The sequence below is a fragment of the Loxodonta africana genome, chromosome 20 (genome assembly GCF_030014295.1).
Source record: "Loxodonta africana isolate mLoxAfr1 chromosome 20, mLoxAfr1.hap2, whole genome shotgun sequence".
NCBI lineage: Eukaryota > Metazoa > Chordata > Mammalia > Proboscidea > Elephantidae > Loxodonta > Loxodonta africana.
This window is the reverse complement of record NC_087361.1, coordinates 75,573,495-75,598,629: the sequence shown is the minus strand read 5'-3', so window position 1 is coordinate 75,598,629 and position 25,135 is coordinate 75,573,495. Positions and strand designations below refer to the sequence as shown.

Genomic DNA, 25,135 nt, shown 5'->3' with positions numbered 1-25,135 from the left:
ACCGATTTTCAACAACTGAAACAACGCTTAGGAGGTTATTTTGAGGACTGATCTTATTTTTGGCTTCAATTTATTTTCCCTTTATCTCCATTTCCTCATTTATATCGTTATTCATCTTTTTATTACATGTACATGTAAACTGCTTTATTTTTTTATGAATGAGGCATATGTGTGTGTGTTGTGTATATTTAATTTTTTTTTCTAAATTTTATTTTGTTGTTGGGAATATACACAGCAAAACATACACCAATTCAACAATTTCTACAAGTACCATTTAGAGACATTGATTACATTCTTTGAGTTATGCAACCATTCTCACCCTCCTTTTCTGAGTTGTTTCTCCCTCATTAACATAAACTCACTGCTCCTTAATGTTCCTATCTGATCTTTTGAATTGCTTCTGTTAATTTGATCCCATATAGATAGTTCTTAAAAGAGCATAGTGCTCTAGGCAGACCTTTTTTTACTAGTTAAGCAAAACTATTGCTCAGTTTTAAGATGACATCAGGGGGTATTTTTGGTTTAAGGTTTTTAAAGAGTATCTCAGGGCAGTCTTTCCAGGGGTTCATCTAGCCTCAATGACTCCAGAAAGTCTGGAGTCCATGAGAATTTGAAATTCTGTCCTGCATTTTCCCCACTTTTCATCAGGATTCTTCTATGGAATCTTTGATCCAAATGTTCAGTAATGGTAGCCGGGCACCATTCAGTTCTTTTGGTCTCATGGCAAAGGAGGCAGCTGTTCATGGAGTCAGTTAGCCACATGTTCCATATCCTCCTCCTATTCCTAACTCTCCTCCTTCCTCTGCTGCTCCAGGTGAATAGAGACCAATTGTTTAGCCTTGGATGGCCTCTTGCAAGCTTTTAAGACCCCAGGCACTGTGCAGTGAAATAGGAAGTAGGACAAAAGCTTCGAGCACATTATTAAGCCAGTTAACTGGGATGTCGCATGAAACCATGACCCTAAGTCTCCGAACCGAGGAACCAAATCCCATGAGGTGTTTAGTTGTGCATAAGCAGACTCAGCAGCCACATTTTTTTTTTTTTTTTTTTTGTCTTTGTTGTGAATAAATCTATCACACAACTTTGGCCAATTCAGCTTTTTACAGGTGTACAACTTACTGGTAGCAATTACAATAATCAGCTGTGCAACCCTACCCTTAATCAATGTGATATTTTTATCACCATTAACCAGACTTTTCCCCCCTCTCTCCCACCCTTGGTAACCACTAATAAATTTTGATCTCTTTTGCCTTTTCTTGTCTTTTTATGTAAGTGAAATCGTAACAGTATTTGTCCTTTTGTGATTGGCTTATTTTGCTCAGCATAATGTCTTCAAGCTCCATCCATACTGTGGCAGGTATCAAGACTTCATTTGTCCTGCTGGCTGAATAGTATTCCATCGTATGTGTATGGACCACATTTTGTTTATCCATTCATCTGTTGATGGGCATTTAGGTTGTTTCCACCGTTTGGTTATTGTGAATAGTGCTGCAGTCAACATTGATCTACAAGTCTCCTTTTGAGTCTCTGCTTTCAAGTCTTTTGGGTATATAGCTAGGAGTGGAATTTCTGGATCATATGGTAGTTCTATTTTTAGTTTTTTGCGAAACCGCAACACTGTTTCCAACAGTGACTGTACCATTTTGCATTCCTGCCAACAGTGGATAAGGGTGGTTCCAATTTCCTCCCATCCCCACCAACGTTTGTTATTTTATCTTAGCCATCCTAGTGGGAGTGCAATTGTGGTTTTGATTTGCATTTCTCTGATGGCTAATGACACTGAGCATCTTTTCATCTGTTTGGTGTCCATTTGAATATCCTCTTGGGTGGAATATCTATTAAGTCCTTTGCCCATTTTATGATTGGGTTTCTTTTATTGTTAAGTTGTTGAAGTTTTATATATTTTTTGGTTATTAGATTCTTGTCAGATATATGGTTTCCAAAGATATTTTCCTAGTTGGTAGATTGTCTTCACTTTTTTGGTAAAGTCTTTTGATGAACAAAAGTTTAATTTTTATGAGGTCCCACTGATTTATTTTGTCTTTTGCCCTCTGTGTGTGTCTTTAAATTATTGGTCCACAGAGCTTAATGCTTTATATGCTACCTTGTTCACTAATGGAGCCCTGGTGGTGCAGTGGTTAAGAGCTACAGCGAGCTATGGCTGCTAACCAAAAGGTCACCAGCTGCTCCTTGGAAACCCTATGGGCCCGTTCTGTTCTGCCCTGTAGGAAATCAACTCAATGACAATGGGTTTTATGCACTAATTATTTTGCATGGATATGTCTTGTTTGCTCAATTCATTTATAAGTTCATTATGGATAAGAACTAGATCTTATCTTCATTAAAATCTTTCTTGCTACCATCCAACACCAATACATGTGGTTTGATTTATTTTTGATTGGTCTTATCCATAATATGACAAGATAAATGACTTCTAGGTTAACTATGAGTCAGAGTCAACTCGATGACAACTAACAACAAGAACAAATGTGAACTATGCCCTAGTACAAGCCATCCTCTTTTATATCTGTCTTGGACAAAATCTGAGGCTGGGTTAGTTATGAAGCTCATCAACATGCTAATTCCTGTGTTCTTTAATTTGCAAAAGACTGCAGCCTTATGGAAGAATCACTCCTACCATGCTAACTGAATCATCATGTCAGATGAAATGCTTAGGGGAAGTTTGGTTGACCTTCTATGAGTAACAGGGACCTGCGTTTCTCCCCACCTCTTACATACATGCATGCTGTGACTCTGGAGCAATGGAATGTGATTGACTCCATAAGCCACAGTACCTTTTAGTGCCTACCTTAATCAAATCTTATGAATTATATGTGGTAGTATATGGAAAATAAAAAAACAGAAGACTACTAGGACTGTTGGTTGAACTATGTCCTTACTATAGCTTCGACTTATTTTCCTTTTATCTCCATTTCCTCGTTTATACCATTAGTCATCTTTTTATGACAGGTACATGTAAACTGCTTGACATATGTGTAATACAATGAGGTTACTGATAGCATGTAATTAATTGGCAGTTCAACAAGAAATACATTTTTGAAATGTGGAAAAGATGAAAGAGTAAAAGCTGGCCAAAATTTGTCCTTTGGTTTGAGAATGGAGAATCCTAAGAATGTAGCTACAATTCTGTTCTAAAGAAATGGCTAAATTACATTATACTCCCTGGTGATGCTATAAATCTCAATAGTGATAATGAATGCTTACATATGATATGCGGTCTTATTTGCAAACCTCAAAGATATCTCTCACTTATATAATTAGCTCTCTTATATATGTGAAAAATTTTGATATAATATCTGACATTAGCCCATCTTTATTATATAAAGTAACATTGCATTCAACATCCCTTGGGGATAGTGTATACCATGCATGTGAATGTTCTAGATAACTGAAATTTAACTTTGGAAGAATTGGACTTTGAGAAGAAATTTGTTTTTGATGGAAGGCCATCTAATAGAAATCATGTAGTTCCCTCATGTCTTAAGCAGGTTTGTCTGGCCTATTCTTGATGACTCATCACAAAGTGGTTTCCTTAGAATCACATCCCTCCAGAAGGGGTTCCTGGGGCCTGGAGCCCCTGACTCCCTATATAGAGTGGCTGTGGATTGCTGTGTTAAATAAATAGAATTTAACACTGGTCTGTTATTGCTTCCTGCCTCCTCTCTCTGCTGACAGCTATCTTGTTCTTTTCCCAGTTGCAGTTCTGCTCTTTGGAAACCGTGGTGGCGTAGTGGTTAAGTGCTACGGCTGCTAACCAAAGGGTCAGCAGTTCAAATCCACTAGGCACTCCTTGGAAGCTCTATGGGGCAGTTCTACTCTGTCCTATAGGGTCGCTATGAGTTGGAATCGACTCGACGGTACTGGGTTTGGTTTTGGGTTTGGTTCCGCTCTTTCACTTTACACCTAATCGTGCGGAGGTAGTGAGGAGGGGCAGATGACCTAATAAGCAAGGTAAACATGGGTTTACTTGTGCTTACTTCCTAATCTGTAGTGAACAATTTCACATGCTTTTCCACCATATCTTTGATGTGAAAAACAGGTGAAATTGTTCACTACAGATTAGGAAGTAAGCACACGTAAACCCACGATTACCTTGGTGAAAAATGCGAAATTGTTCACTAGAGATGATCTGGTAAGCAAGGAAAGTACTGTGTTTACCTTGCCTATTGGCTAATTAACTCCATGTGGCACAACTGAGGGGCCCACTTCCCTGGGGATAAAGAACATCACCTGTATGGCAGCCACTTCTTGTTACTTCCAGTTTATGGTGGTATTCCCAATGGGTGAAGTGTTAAAAAATCTGACCTCTAAAATAGTGAGGGATTATTGTATATAATTTAATCCTCAAAGTCCATGAACATCCAAGTTTTGAACCCCTGCTCTAAGAGTTTTGTAGAACTCAAATCAATGAATGGAGTTTAACCTGTTAGAAAAGGTTACAAGAACATAGGGTCAGGGAGTGATCAGCATGGCACGGACTTGATCAGGGAAGACTTCTGAAGGAGATGGCTTCTAGAGCATTTTCTCAAGGAATGGGTGGATATTCCAGGTAGGGATAATACTATATATGGAGTAGCTGGGAGCACAAACTCTTCAAATCCTGACTCTGCCACTTACATTAGTTGTGTAACTGGACAAATTGCTTAACCTTTGGTAAAATGGGGATCATAATAGTTACTGCTTCATTGAGTTGTTATGAAGATTGAGTTCAGACACGTAAAGCTTTAGAACAATGCTTAAGAGCATCGTTTAAGTGTTTCCTGGTAGTAGTAGTAGTAAACTATGAGCAAGATACCAGCAGCATATAGGTGATTACTGAAGTACTAGGACGTAATGAGATACAAAGTTGATGACGTGGGAAAGGACATTTAATGGAAAGCTCCTCCACCTTTTTTGTTACATGGCATATGTAGAAAATGATATTTACCTGGAATACCAGTAGAAACAGAGCAAGTTGCTTCTGGTCAGAGGCAACTGTCCCAGTTTCTAGCCACCCTAGGCCACCCCAGGCAGGGGGCTCAGTCGGCACAATGATAACCTGTGCTGAGCACGCACTGGTTAGAGAGCTCTGGTTTGGTAGAGAACTTTGAAAGGAAGTCTAGGGAATTTGGAAGAGGTTCCTATCCATAGGAATACCCAAACCCCCGTTGCTGTCAAGTCAATTTTCACTCATAGCAACCCTACAGGACAGAGTAGAACTGCCTCATAGGGTTTCCAAGGAGCAGCTGCTAGATTCGAACTACTGACCTTTTGGTTAGCAGCTGAACTCTTAACCACTACACCACGAGGGCTCCATAGAAATAGCATGACCAAAGTAAATAATTCTAGTAACTGTGTATCTGATGGATTAGAGCAAGAGGGAGAAGCATGTAGACTATCTAGGTCCTAGATTCCAGGAGGCTATTGATCATGACCTAGGTGGGTAGAGAAATTAGTATAGACTGCTTCCCTCACCCTAAAGAGAGCTTAGGTCCTGGGGGATAGGGGAGAATCCTTTGTTCCTCTGCTAGAAACAGAGAGAGGGCCAGAATACTTCAGTTCCTGGCTAAGTGTTGACACATAGGCCTTCATATTATGAAACAATAGCAGTCCAATTAGAAAGTACACTGGAATCACCTCCAGTTATCTCAGAAAAAAAAGAGCAGGGAATAACTCCAGTTATAAATCTATTGGCTATTTCAACAGTTGACTGGGGAGTTTTACTGCCTGATATTTCTCTTGTGCAGTGCTTGTTTAATCATTGTTAATAGGAAATCATTTTTTCTTGGACTTTGTAGCAGTTTATCATAGAGGCTACAGATAATCATCGGTGTTCTTTACAGGAGCCGGCAAGGATTAAAGCAGTTGTGCGTCTGCCTTGTCCAGAGCAGTTTCTCATTAAGATTGGCTAGGTTGATTTTGGTCTGTTTTGGTTTTGATTTTCTCTCCCAGCTTCTGAACACACCTCTATGTATGTCATCACTGTCAAAAAAGGAAGCTAAAGAAATGGAGACCCACCTCTAGGGATATTTTTTTTTCCTTTTTGACAGAAAAGGAAAAAAAAAAAAAGAATAGCTGGACTTGTAGTGATTCTGAAGAGTCTACAAAAAAAAAATTTTTTTTTTTTTGAAGACTTTATTCCAAGAGTTTTTCTAGCAGGAGCCAAAGAGGAAAAAAAGGATTAGGTGATTCTGTAACTTTAAGGAGTGCTTCAAATGCCTTGTTCTCTGAGAAGCGTCCGTGACCTCCAGGCTCTCTCCCAAGAAAGGGAGCAAAGTGCTCCCGGGGCTTCTCCTGCACGTTTGTTCCAGTGCATGAGAACAAACAGAATTATGATAATGGATTTATACTCTGTCTCCTATCACTGGAGTGAGTTTCTTAGGGCAGGAATTGTATCTTAGTCACCTCTGTTTTCCTCCAAGTTTCTAACACAAGGGCTAGCTTACAAAACCCTGTCAGTAGATATGCATTGATCCAATTTATATCCTACAACATTTAAAAATGATAATAGCATGGAATATTATTCAGCCATGAAAAGAAATGAAGTCCCGATACATGTTACCTGCTACATACATGAATGAACCTTGAAAACACTATGCTGAGTGAAATAAGTCAATTGCAAAAGGTCACATATTGTGTGATTCCACTTAATGCGAAAAATCCAGAATGGGCAAATACATACAGGCAAAAGTTTATCAGTGGTTACCTGGGGCAGATGGGAGGGAGGAAAAGGGGCTGTTTTTTAAGGGACTGTAACCTCTGTGTCAGAAGTCACCTAACTTCAGGAGGAGGGATGAGAATCACCATCAACCTAAAGCTGACTTCTGTGAGATGGAGTCAGGCATACCACAGCTAACTTTTTTTACCAGCTCTGACACCTGTCATTCCTCCCCTCTCCCCAGCACTCTACTTCCCTGCTACGTTTGATAATTTGTTGCAATGGCCGTGCAGAACTCATAGACTGTACTCACGGTTATGGGGTTTATTAGGGAAGTAACAGGCTATAACTCAGGATCAGGATCAACTTGGAAGTAACAGGGTACAACTCAGGAGACAGGATACAGTTCTTCAGTCAGGACTGCTTCCAACCAGGATGGCTCCTAGCTCCTTCTTGGCTGTGCCTGCAGGCAGGTCTCAGACCTACTGCCATAGGCCCTGCTCAGGCCTGGCCTCTGCCCTGCTTGGGAAAGTGTTAGCTTTTGGCTCTACCAGCAAGTGCCTAGAGGCACCGCACTCTGCCAGCAAGCCTCCTGCCTGAAGGTGCTCAGCTCTCTCGCTCTGTGAGCCAGGAAGTGCACCACAGCTGCCTTGTGCTGGTCTCCTGGGTCCCACCACTCATACTGCTCCCGCTCATCCTGTTATGCCCATCTTGAGCCATTTCATGCCATCTCCAGTATCACAGCTCTCTCTTTCCTGTGTCCAGGAGGTTCTTGGCACAGGGTCTCCGGGTCCAAAGGATACACTCTACCCCAGGCTCTTCTTGATAATAGTGAGGTCCCCCTCAACTTCGGTGGGATTGGCCCTTTTAGAAGCCTATTCCTCCCACCAGGACCACAAACTGACCAATCCCTTTGGTAGGCCACAGTCACCTAATCTCCATAGTAATCAACCAATTCCCACAAGAGTTTTTATGTGCCTTATTTGCATAGTAGTAAACTGTCCAATTCCTTTGCAAGATTGTGGTCTAGCAAATTATCTTGGCAGAACTACAAGCCCAGGGCCAGAAAAACCATGTATGAAGAGAAACTCATTGCACTGCTGGGACACTGAATTTCTGTTAAGGGTGTTGAAAAATTTGAAAACGCATAGTGGTGATGGTGGCACAACATGGTGAATATAATTAATGGCACTGAGTTGTACCTGTAAAAATGGTTGAGATGGCAGATGTCTTGTTATATATATTTTTGCCAGAGTAAAATAATGATTATCAGCTGAACAAAAAAATCAGTTTTATTAACTTCACTCAAAATCGAGAAATGGGTTCGTGCACACTTTAAACTACCAGTCCATTTCAATAAAATATTCCCCTAAAAACATCTTTGCTGAAGCCTTACCACGGTCAGTGATTCATGGTGTACGTTTTAGAATGGCTGTGTAAGAGGAAAAGTGAAATAACAGTTCAGCTGCTGTTGTTGGAATGTTAAATGGCAAAGGTGGGAGGACAACAAATAGGTCTTGATAAGGTAAATGTGGGCCCGAGAAAGGTCTACACATTTTTCTTCTTCTAATTGTTTGTCAAATTCACTGTTCTTCTGAGAAAGCAGAAGTTTCTAATCATTAACATTCTGGGCTGTGGGAAGTTGCGCTTTATAACAATATGAGGCTTGTATTACTTTATACTCTCATATAATATCAATATAAATAGTTTCTCTGGTGAGTAACATTTCTGAGATAAATCCTTCCCTTTATCACAGCTGATAACACAGGATTATATGAGGTGGTATTGCCAGCTAGTGAGGGCTTCAGTATATAATGAAAATTAGGCCATTAGGCCTCCACTGAAGGAGTTCTGGTGGTGCAGTGGTTAAGCGCTCAGCTGCTAACCCAAAGGTCGGTGGTTCGAACCTACCAGCCACTCTGTGGGAGAAAGATATGGCAGTCTGCTTCTGTAAAGATTTATAACCTTGGAAACCCTCTGGAGCAGTTCTACTCTGTTCTATGGGGTTGCTCTGAGTCAGAATCAACTCAACAACAGTCCCCAACCTGGGCTCCCCAAGTATCACCCTAAATTTTTCAATGACGGCATTAATACCTGGAGAATTTACTCAAAATAGGTAGATTTTTTTTTTTCCTCTCCCCCCAGGCCTCCTCTCTTACTCTGGTTTGCCAAGGAAAAATCTCTTCGAAATTGCTACCTTTTCATATCTAGAGATAAGGAAGAAATCAGTCATCACACTTACCCTGTCCTTTTATTAATGGAGCTGCATTGAAACTTGGTCATCCCAAGCACCGTGAAGCTGCACACTCACCAATTTCAAGATAGTATAAAATATCACATAATCAATTATGGAAAATAATGAAATGGAATGCTGGTGTGGAAAACCTCCCCAGAGAGTGTTAAAACACAAGGTATCAGTTGCTCAGGAGGGGTGTTAAAATTGCCATCAGTCAGGAAGCCCGTGCCAAGGACCAGCTGTGGAGAAGGCTCAGATGCAAATTGGGGTGGTGTGTTTACTGCCAAGTAAAATTATCATTCATTCCACAAACATTGAATGAGTTACTTGCTTATAGTGTGGGCTAGGTAGCAGGGATAACCAAAAAAACCCAAACCCGTTGCCATTGAGTCAATTCCAACTCATAGCAACCCTATAGGACAGAGTGGAAGTGCCCTGTAGAGTTTCTAAGGAGCGCCTGGTGGATTTGAACTGCCAACCTTTTGGTTAGCAGCTGTAGCACTTAACCACTATGCCACCAGGGTTTCCAATAGCAGGGATTCACAGGTTAACAGCAGGGAATTGTGGAGGTGAAGCTAATTCAGTCATCTGTTCCTTCATTGAACAAGCATTTATTAAGTAAATGCACTGTGGTAGGTGCTGAGGAACCTGCAGCTAAAGATTCTGTCCCTGCCCTCAAGGGGGGCAGGCAGGTGAAGAGACATCACAGTACTTTGTGATACAGGGAGAATGTTATAGAGATTCCTGTGAGATGCAAAAGAAGTGATGGCATGAGAAGCATAGAATAGAAAACAAAAGACGAGGTGTTAAACTGAGGGAAGTAGACATGCTCCTTTTCCCCTACTTCTACAGTTGGCAAAGAAACAGAGAAACCAGGAAATGTGGAGATTTTAAAAGCTATCCGTCTACTCCCTGCCTCCCGACAGGCAACAGGAAGCAGAGTTGGGGCTAGAAAACACCTAGTCCCACAGAAAGGGATTTTTAGGGGATTCATGAAAGTGGAACCACCGCCACCCCCTCCCCACCTTTGGCAATCTCTCTCTCTCACATACGTGTGCCCATACACACACACAGACACATACGCACACCCACGGAGGCAGGAAAAAGGTCTGCAAATGATATACTTCATTCTCTTTTGGAACATGATATATAAAAATATATCCTTATTTGGGAATGTGTCCTCAACAATGTAAAAGAAAATAAGGCCAGGAAAAGTCATGTTCTTATTTGACATTTTTCACGTGCCTTAAACCCACTGCCACTGAGTCAATTCCAACTCATAGCAACCCTGTGGGACAGAGTAGAACTGCCCCATGGGTTACCAAGGCTGTAAATCTTCATGGAAGCTGACTGCCACATCTTTCTCCTGCAAAACAACTGGTGAGTTCAAACCACCGACCTTTTGGTTAGCAGCCAAGCAGCTAAGTATCTCTGCCGTGTTACATAGCACTGATGTGTATGGTAATTATTTCTGAGGAGACAACCTGAAAGTACAATATTTTGGACTTCCATAAAAAAAAAAAAAAAAAGCTAAAGAACTAAAGCTTCACATCATAGAAAAAAAAAAAAGCACAATGGAACAAAGTTGCCATCACAGATGGATATATCTGCAGTAAGATGCTGATAGCATATTTGCTGGGATGGGAATGTAATAAAACCCAGAAGAGCAGAGTGCATTTCGTTTTGAAATCATCCAAGCATCTGAGAGACGATTCCTGGGATCTGCTCTGGGTACAGCGACATGTATGCTGCCAGCACGTTTAGCCATGTCTCCTTCTGTCAGCTAAGTACACTGCTGCCCACAGGCTGACTTGTAATATCACACAATGCTCTAGAATGTTCCTCCAGAAGAAGGTGAATGCCTACTATCACCTAAACCATCAGTGTTAGGGTGAGCATTCTCCCACACGACAGCAGTGTTCACAAAGGCAAGGGCTGCATTATACCTGGTTCACCATTAAATCCTAGGCCCTGGCACTTATGCCCACCAAGTAATAGGCTCTCAAAGGTAACTGTTTACGTAATGAATGAAGTTCTTTTGGTCAGAACAGACTTACTGATTTGAAATCTTTCTGAAGGAGATGTGTTTAGGGTCCCTTTTCCTGATGACAAAGCCTGATGGTAACCTTGATCTCTACAACTCCCTTTGTCCTTCCAAACAGTCTGTAAGGTCTTCCAGTCGGGAGCTTTCTAATACCTCTTGTTTGCTGTTGCTTCTTCATTTGTGTATTGTGTCACACTTTACAAAGGGCTTTCCCGACAAGACCTACCTCGCATATTTTCAACTGAGAAAATAAGGCTGATACAATGACATGGCTTGGCCAAGTTCTCGTAGGTAAAAAGTATAGAACTGTGCCTTAAATCCTTCTTTTAACTCTGAAGTTGGGTCCCTCTTGATACATTGACTATGTCTGGACTCGTGGAAATAAAGCCTAACACAAGTTCTTTTCACTACTAATGTATCAGTTGGCAACATCCTAAGAGTAGATATTTCTTCGCACAGAATCATCCAGCCATCGAGTCCCATAGAACAGCAGCTTAAACATGAACTTGTTAAAGTGTGTTAAATTAATTTGGTTTGGAGAGTTCTAGTACCTTTGAAGTAATCTGGAGATTGCCCAGAGCTTGAGAGAGAAAAAGAGAACCCTTCAGGTATACTGCGTAACCTCTGAGCCCCCATTGTCTCATCTGTAAGTTGAATATAATAATTGTAGCTCCGCTAACTTCAAAGGCGTGTTCTGTGAATCAAATCTAGAATAGCTCACAAACATTTTTAAGAGCTATTAGATACCATATGAGTGTCAGGTATTATTTTTAGAAATGCATACTATGTGCCCAAACACAGCCACCCCATTTGGGGACGCCAAGGTTTTTGGCTCATATACTTTATGAAGCAAAGAGTAAACAGTTGTAAATAGCTATAGAAATGGATCAGTTTGTTCTCCATACTTGGACCATGGGTACATGGACTGTACATGCAACAGGTATGTTTTTCCTACTGAAGAATGTACCCCGTTGGAAGACAAGATGGTGAACTTGCACAAAGTGCCCACTACGTACGACGCAGCACTTTTCATTTTAGTCCTCATAGCTATCCTGTGGTGGAGGCACTGCTCTCAGCCCACTGCTCCGACAAGGAACTGACACTTAGAGAATTTGTGGGACAAAGTGTCCAAATCATAAAGCACGTGGAAGCTAGCACCAAGACCATTATTTAGTGATTGTTCTGTTCAGAGTCTTGTGTAGTTTAGACTTTCAGTTAACACTGATGACAAAGAATGCCCGTGAGCCTATGTCCCTGAAAATCATTTGGGCTATCATGCTGATTTTCTTTCATATAAATTTTCTCAGCTTGGCAGCTTGCTAATATCAATTTCTCCTTCTGTTCACTGTATCAACCTCTAGATACATAAACATAGGCTCTTCGGGGTCTACTGAGGACAGCTGAAGGCGCCTGTACTTCTCACAGGCAAACTTCAATAGCCCTGTTCACGTTAGACAGACCAATCTAATGGAGTGCCTTTCCTAGCAGCTCATTGATTATACTTACCTTAAGTATTTATATGTGGCCTGAAAAGTATGTACCCACATGAAAATAATGATTTTCAGGAGCAGTGATGTAAGTTCTGAGCCTTAGTGCTTTGGCGGCCGTTGGTGGAGACTCCCTTGCTTAGAGTTAGTTCTCTTCACTAGAAAATTATGCAAAAACAAAAAAGCAGTGAATAACAGTGTCTTTTTTTTGTTTGTTTGTTTCTTTTACAGGTTGATGACCAAATGAAGCTGCTTCAGAACTGCTGGAGTGAGCTCTTAATTCTTGACCACATTTACCGGCAAGTGGTCCATGGAAAGGAAGGATCAATCTTCCTGGTTACTGGGCAACAAGTGAGTGCTGTAGTGGAAACAACAACAACAACAAAAGTATCTTTTTATTAAGCATGCTCAGAATGGCAGGAATTTAACTAGGTCAGAAGCATTCTTGTGCTTTGAAAGGAGAGATGGGCTGCAAATAATTTAGAGAAGATGAGTCGGTGCACTCTGTCCCTGCCCTGATGATTACAGTAAAGTTGTAAAAGCAAACATGATCATAAGCATTCTGCTGCCCCCAGTCTGCTGGGATTGAAAGTTCTATTTGGAAGGGTCAGAACAATTGCTAAATCAAAATCAGTGATTGTTGTTATTGTTGTGTGCCATCGAGTCGATTCCAGCTCATAGTGACCCCACCGGACAGAGTAGAGCTGCCCCGTAGGGTTTCCTAGGCTGTAACCTTTACGACAACAGATGTGCAGGTCTTACCTCCTGTGGAGCCACCGGGTGGGTTTGAGCTGCCAACCTTTCCCTTAGCAGTTGAGCACTTAACCATTGTACCAGGAAAACCCATGACCATGGAGTTGATTCTGACTCATAGTGACCCTGTAGGACGAAGTAGAACTGCCCCGCAGGGTTTCCAGGGCTGTAATCGTTATGGAAGCAGACTGCCACGTGTTTCTCCCACAGAGTAGTGTAGCCAGGGGCTTCTGCTACTGACCTTTCCATTAGCAGCCAAGTGCTTTAACCACTGTGACACTCCCAGAAAAACTGTGACCCTAGGGCACCTTAAATCAATGATCGGTCCTCAGAACTTCTGCACTAACCAACTACACTTGCTTGTTAGCTATTGAAAACAAAAACAAAACCTTATAAATTGTGGAATCTTTACTCTTTTGGATTAGTGGAAGAGACTGATTCAAGTATCACATATAATCAAAATATTTGGCATAAAGGCAAGCAAGTGAGAAGGGGCAGTTTTCATTTTCAGGAGTCAGTCATCATTAAAAAGGAAAACAGAAAAAAATTACTTGTAAGTCCTATTCCTTTCTAAATATTCACTCATTCAACAAATGTTCATTGAACATCCTACAATGTGCCAGTAACTATTCTGGGATTTTAGCTTATATTAGTGAACAAAACAGAAAAAAAGATTCCTGTCTTCATGGGACTTACTTTGTAAAAGCAGGGAGCCAATCATAAACAATAATCCTAATAAACAAACCAACTTGATGGCAACTAACAACAGCAATATATTAGAGGAATCCCTGGGTGGCGTGAACAGTTAAACGCTTAGCTACTAACAGAAGGGCTGGCGGTTCGAAGCTACCCAGAGACACCTTGGAAGAAAGATCTGGTGATCTGCTTCTGAAAAGATCATAGCCATTGAAAACCCTACGGAGCACAGTTCTACTCTGACATATATGGGGTCACCATGAATTGGAGTCAACCTGGCAGCAACTGGTTTGTTTTTTTTAGAGTAAGAGGTCAAAGAGCTGTTCAATAAAACATAAGGGGGAAAAAAAAAAAGAACCTGGTAAAAGGGAATCACACACATATATGGATATGTGTTACAGTATGACCCATGGATTGCAGTGCTAAATAGGAATGACCTGGGCTGGCCTTATTGAGAAAGTGACATTTGAGCAAAGACATAAAGAAGGCGAGACAGTTAGGTTTGAAGATATGTGGGGGCAGAGCAAGACTACTTAATGGACCTACGTCTAACTTTACAGGGTTTTGGGATGTCCCTCCAGTTTCTTACCCTGTATTCTATATTATTAAAATAAATGCATGGATTCCTTTAGTCTACCCAGTCATACTATTCGGGGCACCACCGCACTGTTCGGCAGTGGTGACTTCAGTACTCAGGCACCGTGATCTTTTACGTCCAGCCACAAATGTTTATGTGCTGTGAAACCACAGTAGTGCATATTTGAAAACGAAAGGCTGTCTCCACACCGTTTCCTGTACTATTAATAAATCACATTTTCCCAATCAAATTAAAGGCAAGCACTATTTCAGAGCTTCTGCGAATTGGATCAGTTTGACCATTCCCATCACTATCTGGCCCCTACCTTCTGTACCTCTCGTGAGAAAAGATTTCTGGATGACAGTATAAGTCTCAATAGGTTTAACTTCCTGTCTTTTAAAATTTTTGTTTAACATTTTCATCCTGTGACCCAAGTGTTTGGAGGAAATGTACCCATTTTCGGAGCCCTGGTGGTGCAGTGGATAAGAACTCGGCTGTTAACCAAAAGGTCAGCAGGTCGAATCCACCAACCATTCCTTGAAAGCCTTATGGGGCAGTTCTACTCTGTCCCACAGGGTCACTGTGAGTCGGAATCCACTCAACAGCAACAGGTTGGGTTTTTGGTTTATTGCTGGGCATGTTTCCTCCCCACACTGGCCGCCTCCAGCTAGAAGCTGCGTTAGAAGAATAAGACTCAGCCCACAAATTAATTTGATTTCATTTCCTTCTGAGTTTCAGAGATGAAATGGGTTTGTGCTGTTCTTTCTCAAAGCACTTCCATCCCTGCTCTTTAGAAATACTCCTTATTTCACATTTCATTTTACCTTAAGTGCTGCCCCTGGGCTAAGGTAATTACCATTTAAAAAGTAAAGGAAGTGCATTTCTTGCCTCTCTGATCGTCAAAACCAAGAACAGTCATGGCATAGATGGTATTACAGTCTCCACTATCACTTACCACTACTTTGTGTTTTGTCATCACGACCGAGTGAGGGACTGCCTGGTGGACAGCCAGTCTTTCCCCACACCTGTCTGTAGCTTGGCTTTTTCTAGGCCCCAACCCCTCTTTTAAATTTCTGTCAGACTCCTTCCCACCCCTTTTCTATCTATCCTATAAAAAAAGTGAATCACCTAACTAATTACAACTGGACTTTCTCACTTAGGGAAATTATGGAACAAGTAATTTATTTTCTTTTGTGGCATAGGTTGGGTCAAAACATTTTGAACATCTCTGGGCTTCCTGCAATTTTGTGGAATGCAAGCAAAAGTGCTAAAAAGGAAGACATTTCTAAACAAATGGCCTTTGTAACAGAGTAGAAAGATATTTTAATGCAGCGTCTTTTTACATCCAGCACTTTTTTACATCCAGCACTTATTATAATGCCGAATATCTAAGGCACCTGATAAATACTAGTTGATTGCACTAAAGGAGAACTAGTGTATCTCTAACCTGATTGCTTAGCTAAAGCAAGTTAACTAAAACTCAACCCACTGCCATGGAGTTGATTCTGACTCATAGCGTCCCTGTAGGACAGAGTAGAACTGCCCCAAAGGGTTTCCAAGGCTGTAATCTTTACAGAAGCAGACTGTCACATCTTTCTCCCGTGGAGCGGCTGGTGGATTCGAACCGCCAACCTTTCAGTTAGCAGCTGAGAGCTTAACCACTGCACCACCAGAGCTCCTAACTAAGACTCAAGATCCCAAGTAGGCATCCTCATCATATCCCACATCTCATCTACAGCCTCTTGTAACTCCTGACTTACTGTTACAGGGCTGAGATTCCAGCAACAGTCTTGGGGTAATAAATCACTTTTTTTTTTTTTTTTTTCAATGCTGCGGACATGTACTGCTTCTCACCCTGCAGCCCAGGGAGAAAATTAAGTATAATTTTCTTCGAATGGTAAATGCTTGCCTGATTGCAAGGGAAAGGAAACCTATGTTTTTGTTAAAAAACAACAGCAACAATAATAAATTATTTTCTGGACACCAATTTTAAGAAGATAGTTAAAACAGTGATAAGAGGAAAATGGTGGATGTAAAAGTAAAGCAATATTCTGGAGGGAAAAACATGATTTTAACAAGGAAAAGACGGAAGTAGGTGAAAACAGAAACAAAATGGAAAATTACTTCCTCTTTGTTACGTTTACAGTCTAACAACAATCAAACCGTAGGCAGAGTATGTTTTCATTACCGGTAAAGCCTGCTTGCTCTCTGGTCTGAAAACATTGTAGGTGGTGTGTGTGTTTGTGTGCATACGTGTGTCGATCTGGTGGAGTGAGCAGCAGCATGAAGCTTAGAGTCGGACTGGCCTGAGTTTGTGTCCCTACTCTGAAACTTGTGGTGGTTGTTAGCTGCTGTCAGTTCAGCCCTCAAGCTTGGCGACTGGATACACACCAGAGCAAAGCGCTGCCTGGGTCTGCACTGTCCCCGTTATCAACTGTGGAAGGGACTGCTTTGACCCACAGGGCTTTGGTTGGCTGGTTTTCCCAGGCAGACCACCAGGCCTTTCTTCCTAGTTCATCTCAGTCTGGAAGCTCTACTGAACCTGCTCTGCATCATAGCAACACGCTGACGCCTCCACCGACAGAGGAGAGATGGCTGCGTACGAGGCGCATTGGCCAGGAATCGAACTCCCGTCTCCTGCATGGAAGGCGAGACTTCTATCAACCAGCCACCAATGCCCTCACTCCAAAACTTACCACCTGTGTAATCTTGAGCAAGTCTCTTCACCTCAAACTCAGTGTCCTCACCTGCCCTATGGAGGACTCCAATGGTGTCTACCTAAGAAAATTGCAATAAGAATTACAGAAATTAGTTCTGTAAAGTGGTGACATGAAAATTAAGTCACCAAAACTAAGCTGACACAGGCTGGCATTTGTGGGATGTTTACTATACACAAGGTGCCCTGTTGGCGCACTGGTTAAGTGGTCAGTTGCTAACTGAAAGGTCAATGGTTTGAACCCACCAGCTGCTCCACAGGAGAAAGATGTGGTTGTCTGCTTTAATAAAGATTGTTGTTGTTAGGAACCGCCCAGTCAGTTCCTACTCATAGCGACCCCATGCCCCACAGAACGAAACACTGCCCTGTCCTGTACCATCCTTACAATCCTTGTTATATTTGAACCCATTGTTGCAGCCACTATGTCAGTCCATCTTGTTGTGGGTCTTCCTCTTTTTTGCTGACCCTCTGCTTTACCAAGCATGACGTCCTTCTGCAGGGACTGATCCAATCTGGTAACATGTCCAAAGTATGTGAGATGAAGTCTCGCCATTCTCGCTTCCAAGGAGCATTCTGGCTGTATTTCTTCTTCTGCAGTCCACGATATATTCAGTTTTCTTCACCAACACCATAATTCAAAGGCATCAATTCTTCTTGCATCTTCCTTATTCATTGTCCGGCTTTCGCATGCATATGAGGCGATTGAAAATACAATGGCTTGGGTAGTTGCACTTAGTCATCTAGTGCTGCCGTAACAGAAATACCACAGGTGGATGACTTTAACAAAGAGAAATTTATTTTCTCACAGTCTAGCAGATTACAAGTCCAAATTCAGGGCATCAGCTCCAGGGGAGGGCTTTCTCTGTTGGCTCTGGAGGAAGATCCTAGTCCTCAATCTTCCCCTGGTCGAGGAGGTTGTCAGGTACAGGCACCCCATGTCCAAAGGACACGCTGTGCTCCTGGTGCTGTTTTTTTGGTGGTATGAGGTCCCCCACTCTCTGCTTGCTTCCATTTCCTTTTATCCCTTGAGAGAGAAAAGGTGGTACAGGCCACACCCCAGGGAAACTCCTTTACCTTGGATCAGGGAGGTAACCTAAGTAAGGAGGGTGTTACAATCCCACCCTAATCCTCTTAGCATAAAATTGCAGTCACAAAATGGAGGACAACCACACATGGCCTAACCAAGTTGATACACACATTTTTGGGGGGACATACTTCAATCCATGACATGCATCTTAGTCCTTAAATGAATAATGTCTTTTATAAGGATCAGCACAAAGGTGGTTCTTGTAAGGCAGAGGTAGAGATGTCCCAAATGTCTGACTTTTCCAAGCTGCTGTACCGCTCCATCAGCTGTAACATCAGCTACTTCCTCTCCCCTCAATACTCTCCCTCCTGTCTTTGGGTTCCCTAATTCACTACAACATCTCACAGAACTCACGAACCATATAAAGGAAATGGCTCACGCTGTTGTGGAGGCTGGCAAGTTCCAAATGTGTGGGTCAGGCCTCGCGGGCCCTCAGTCCCTACCCAAAGGCACTCAGCTCTCTCGCTTTGTGGGCTGGGAAGCCCAATGTGGCGTCTCCTGTGGGTCTGTCCTTTAGTGCTGGTGGTGCTTGTATAATTCTTTGCTCTAGAATTGGCTCCCTTTTAAGGCAAAACTGACCAATCCCCTTGGTAGGCAATAATTAGCCTATCACACAATCACCTGGGTGGGCGTTACAGGACCATGGCTAGAAAGACCACACATAAAAGTAATTTTTCCACCTTAGTCCTCGAAGTGACATCTTTGCTTTTTAACACTTTAACAAGATCTTTTGCAACAGATTTGCCCAGTGCAATAAGTCATTTGATTTCTTGACTGCTGCTTCCGTGGGCGTTGATGGTGGATCCGATAAAATGAAATCCGTGACAATGTCAGTCTTTTTTCCAGTTATCATGATGTTGCTTATTGGTCCAATTTGAGGATTTTTATTTTCTTTATGTAGAGGCATAATCCATACTGAAGGCTGTAGTCTTTTATCTTCCTCAGTAAGGGCTTCAAATCCTCTTAGCTTTTAGCAAGTTTGTGTCACCTGCATATTGCAGGTTGTTAATCCTGATGCCACATTCTGCTTCATACAGTCCAGCTTCTTGGATTATTTGCTTCGCATGCAGATTGAATTAGTACAGTGAAAGGATGCAACCCTGACACATACTTTTCTTGATTTTAAACCATGCAGTATCCCCTTGCTCAGTTCAAATGACTGCCTCTTGGCCTGTGTACAGGTTCCACATGAGCACAATTAAGTGTCCTGGAATTCCCTTTCTTTGCAATGTTATCCATAATTTGTTATAATCTGCACAGTCGAATGCCTTTGCATAGTTAATAAAGCTCAGCTTTGGAAATGCTCCAGGGCAGTTCTTCTCTGTCTTACAGGGTCACTGTGAGTTGGAATCAACTCAGTGCCAGTGGGTTTTTACTGTACACATAAAACCAAAAGCCAAACCCATTGTTGTTGAGTCGACTCCAACTCATAGCGACCCTATAGGACAAAGTAGAATTGCCCCATAGGGTTTTTAGGGAGCAGCTGTTGGGTTAGAACTGGCAACCTTTTGGTCAGCAGCTGAGGTTTTAACCACTGTTCCACCAGGGCTCCGGTATACACTTAGTATGTGCAAGTGATATAAAATTGTTAGTGGTTATTATTATACATGTCAGGCACTGGTATACATGCTTTTTATAACTAATTTAATCCTTACAACACCTCTATGAAGAAAGTACTGTTAATATTGTTGTCCCCCTTTTTTAGATGAGGAAACAGAGACAAAGAGGTTAAGTAGTTTGTTTAAAGTCAAAATGCAGTTAATACGTGGTAGGGCAGATGCTCAGAAATAGGCAATCTGATGCCAGAGTTTCGGCTCAAAATGCCATACTGCTTTTCTGGAGAACTTACAGATGCTGAGAAGTTTGTTGTCTCCCCAGGCTCATAATTTGGTCTTCATGTGTCATTTCAGAGCACGTCCTTGATTCAGCCTAAATGCATATACTTTTTGGTTTTGGTGTGGCATTATTAGCACATTGTTAAAAATAAATTTAAATTACCCAGAAACAATTTTAATGTGATTATCACTTATTGTTATAAAATTATTATTTCGATGTTAAAGAAACATTTAAAAAGAAAAATCACTCATTACATTATTCTGCACCCTCAATCAATTGTTTTTGTTAAGATCTGTGTCAATCTTTGGAGAAAAACGTATTTGAAATGAGGGTTTTTCTCACTTTTCTAAAACAAAATAATTCATCTGCCACAGAGACACACTAACCTACTGCCATGGATTTCTGCAGAGTGTGAGCTTTGAAACAATGATATGCCTGTTTCCGTGATGCATTTTATCAAGGTCAGGATATTGATATTATGGGAAAAAAATGAAACAGCGTTATTCAAACAAAGCATGCAAAATTCCCCTACTGGCAGCTTAGCACTTATACATAGGATATGAATAACGTTTTCATTTAGTTTAAAAATATTTCTAAAGACCTGACAAATGAAGAGAAATCAAAGATGTGAGGAATAAAATTTTTTTTTAAAAATTAGATGGAGCCCTGCACGCAAGAGATGTAATTCATCCGGCTAATTTCTCTCTGAATTGGAATCGACTTGATGGCACTGGGTTTGGTTTTTGTTTTTTTTTTTGTAATTAATGATTGCAACAGCTGACCTTTGCACAGCGCTTTGCACTGTGGGCTTTCACAGGTAGGGCCTGTGACACAGGTTTAGGTAAGGTGCTAGGAAGGTTCAGAGGAGGACGTGCGAGGGGAATAAGAGGTATCGAGAGTCACCAGGATGATTTAGCTTCTATAAGGAAGTGGCTCTCCCCTGAAGAAAGAGTACGGGCAAGCCAGACACCAGTGCTTAAAATCCTTCCAGGGTTAGAGAAACAATGACAAGGAATTGCTGATTAAAAATGTAACTAAATCCATCCACCTTTTTCAACTTTACCAAAAAAAAAAAAAAAAACAGAACCCATTGCTGTCGAGTCAATTCTGACTCATAGCAACCCTATAGGATAAAGTAGAATTGCCCCATAGGGTTTCCAAGGCTGTAATCTGTACAGGGAAACCCTGGTGGCATAGTTGTTAAGAGCTAAGTCTGCTAACCAAAAAGTAGGCAGTTCAAATCCACCAGGTGCTCCTTGAAAACCCTATGGGGCAGTTCTACTCTATCCTATAAAAACTTTCTACTCTATCCTATAGGGTCACTATAAGTCAGTATCAACTCGACAGCAATGGGTTTTTAATGGGTTAGTCTGTACGGAAGCACACGGCCACATCTTTTCCCAAAGAGCAGCTGGTGGGTTCCAATCTCTGACTCTTTGGTTTGCAGCTGAGCACTTAACCACTGAACCACCAGGGCTCCTCCTTTTTTTCAACCTTAAAAAATACCCATTGCCGTAGAATCAATTTCAACTTACAGTGACTCTTAGGACAGAGTAGAACTGCCCCACAGAGGCTGGTGGATTCGAACTACTGACCTTTTGGTTAACAGCTGAGTACCAGGGGTCTTTTTCAACCTTAGCTACAAAAAATAGGGTACTCTCAAATCATTCATTAAAAATTTCTAGGTTTGGTTATATGATTTTCTCAACTGCCCTGTGATGATTGCTTCAAACAAATGAAAATGTTTATTCTAAATGTTTTAAGATGAGTAAATAGTAATATTGGAAACCCTGGTGGCAGAGTGGTTAAGAGCTACGGGTGCTAGCCAGAGGGTCGGCAGTCCAGGTGCTCCTTGGAAACCCTATGGGACAGTTCTACCCTGTCCTATAGGGCAGCTATGAGTCAGAATCAACTTGATAGCAGCAGGGAAATACTAATATTAAAAGTCACTACTCTTTCTGTTTGAAGAGCTAAGTGTCCTCAGTCAACAATATCAGGCCAAAGCCCCTGACATAAAGGGGACCCCAGACAGCAATTTGGTGCCACCCTGAAGCAGGTATGTGGCATCCACACATTGCTTTCTAGAGCCCTGCTGGACATGCTGAGTGATGCCAGGCCCCTGGTGCTCCGTGGCCCAGCCTTCTGGCTTTTTCCTCCCGAATGCAGTTCACTGCAAATAGTGTGGTGAATTTATTATAGCAACGGAAGAAGAAAAAGACTAGACTGAATTCAGAAGTAGGGGGCTTCCCAAAGAACTGCTACTTGGAGCTTGAAGAGACGGGGCAAAGTTACCTAAAAGAGCACAACTTTTCTTTTAAGCTCGGTGGCTAGCGTAGTACCTGGCACAGTTGTTCAAGAAATGTTTGCTGAAGTGAGTTCCCTCAGTGTTCATTCAGAACTAGAGTAATTGAAATAATCCCATTGCAAAGAGCAGCCCAGGGCACTGGTACCTAGTATTAGAGTGAGGATTCACTGTTTCACACCACATTTCTTATTTTACCCTAGAGCGATTAAGTTTTAATTATGTCTTTTAATCAGGCATCTACGTAAGTGTACATTAAATAACCTTATGAAGCACAATATTGCAGTGCTAAAAAGGAAAAAATGGTTGTCAGTAATATTAAGCATTGCCAAATCAGTTGATACACATTTAAAAAAAAAACCCATCGCCGTCACATTGATGTTGACTCACAGCAACCCTATAAGATAGAGTGGAACTGCCCTATATGGTTTCCAAGGAGGGGCTGGTGGATTCCAACTGCTGACCTTTTGGTTAGCAGCCAAGCTCTTAACCACTGTGCCACCAGGGTTCCGTATACATTTAGCATCTTATAAAAAGAGTTCATTTCCATCTAGTACTTTCAAAACACACACACATAAGTAGGTATGCAGGGTCAGTTTTAGTATTTGCATACTACAGTTAATTAACAGACACTGTTTTTGTTTTTTTTAGTAACATCATCCTAAGGAAAGGTCCACTAGCAACTTATTTGTTATCATCTATTATTGTGTAATTGTGTATCATATTAAAATGACAGGCAGCTTACAATATACAAGTCATCAAACTTCCAGCTATTAGAACTAAAGGCAATTTAGCTAAAGCTGTTTCTACCTTCGTGATGAGTGAAATATATCCAAAGGGGACACCGTCTTAAAGTATTTCTTCAATATCTTCCTTTAATTTAATGGCACAAAGATTACACGTAAGACAGCAGTAAATTAATTTTACTAAGTACATAAAAGACAAGGCCAGCTGCTACTGAATTGAGCAGAAACTCTGCATTCAACAATGAAAATATAATTATGTTTGTAATAAAATGTAAGGAAGTTCGAGATCGGGGTGCTGTCTCAGAAATAAATCATCCATCCTCCTTCTGAGCTGTGCAATTTGATAAATTATCCTTGAATGAAATTTTATCTGAGCCCCCATTTAATAAGTATGTTTGAGCTTTGAAATTAGAATGTAAATAAACGTATGGCTATAAAGTTGGTGGTATGCCAGTTGATTTCCTGAGGTCCGTCTCGCTAAAAGTCTCTCCCTAAATATATAATTCTGTGAAACGATTTAGATTCCTTCTCCTTATAGTGCACTGTGCTTTAAAGTGTGAAGGTCTAATATTTGCACTTATTATTGCATACCTGTTAGAACTACACATATATCAAAATTTAATTAATCCTATCTTAATAACAAAATGCACTGATACCAGCACACTTGTATTTGATTTTGGTATGGTCTTCCAGCTTTAACTTAAAGTGTAAGTAGTGATTTTTTTTAAGTATGCAAGGCCCCTGGGTGGTGCAAAGGATTTGTTCTCAACTACTAACTCAAAGGTTGGTGGTTTGAATCCATCCAACAGCTCCACAGAAGAAAGGCCTGGTGATCTGCTTCCATAAGCCTTATAGCCAAGAAAACCCTCTGACACACATGGGGTGGCCATGGAGTTGGAATCAACTTGACAGCAATGGAATGTACATATTAAGTTACAGCAAAAGTGTATTCAACAATTGGCTTCGAATTTGAAATCGGTGTTACTGTCCCAACTACTATTATTTCCTGATAATCGTGGAAGCAGGAGGCACTTTACCATTATCTAAGTTTAACTGCCATGCTTAAAGATTCAATAACTAAGGCTGGGGATTTTACACAGCTTGCCCAGGCCCATCATTTGTAAGTGACAGGATTGGCCCAGATCACCTCTGTCATGTCCCAGGCTTCTTCCATCACAGCCACCCCAGAGGGCAATCTCAGTTCATTCATCTATCCCATTTGTCTCTGAATAATTTGTATTTTCGTTCTCTGGAGTAGTTAGGCCATATACAGTTTGTAAAGAATTTAGACCTCAGGCACAGCTTTTATGTCAGAAAAGCATCCTTCGAGGAGAAAGTTCATCCGTAAGAACCAGTTACTGTCAACTCAACTCTGACTCATAAGGACCCATGTGTGCCAGAGTAGAACTCCTGAGGGTTTTCAGTGGCTGATTTTTCGGAAGAAGATCACCAGGCCTCTCTTTCGAGGTGCCTCTGGGTGGACTCAATCCTCCAACCTTCTGGTTAGCAACTGAGCACATTAGCTGTTTGTACCACTCAGGGAACCCTCACCTGTAAGAGAACTGGTGAAATGATGGGATGCCACCTTGCATGCTTGACAGGCTATCTCAATGTGATCCCTAAGGTTCAACTGCTTGTCCACTGTGCAGGCAGCTCAGGTTTCAGTTTGCCGTGTACTGACCATTTCTTCCACACATTCTGAAACAGAAACTCAAGGAGCTCTAAGGACGTTTGATGTTTAAATTTAGGGGACAGATCCCAGCACATGGACAATGCAGGTAGGACAGCGCTGTGCTTCGTGCCAGCATTTTCCTAGAACACACATTAACGGAGGCTTTTTCATGCACACTTGACTCTATATAAGCTGATTGACACCTTTGGGGGTTGTCTTTCCACGGACTCATAATTCTTCTCACTCTTGAAAAGGGTTCCTGTACACCCAGGATTCTCTAGTTAAAGCTGAAAATTCAACTCATCATATTTACACACACACACAC

General features: G+C 41.4%; 1 protein-coding gene across 1 annotated transcript in view; it reads left to right on the top strand.

Annotated features, from left to right (window-relative positions):
• Nucleotides 1–25,135, top strand: part of NR5A2 (nuclear receptor subfamily 5 group A member 2) — a 149,831-nt gene that overhangs the window by 60,999 nt on the left and 63,697 nt on the right. Inside the window, exon 5 of the mRNA XM_010590191.3 lies at nucleotides 12,657–12,776. Within this exon, the coding sequence (XP_010588493.1) occupies nucleotides 12,657–12,776 (120 nt within the window). The remainder of the gene's footprint in view (nucleotides 1–12,656; nucleotides 12,777–25,135) is intronic.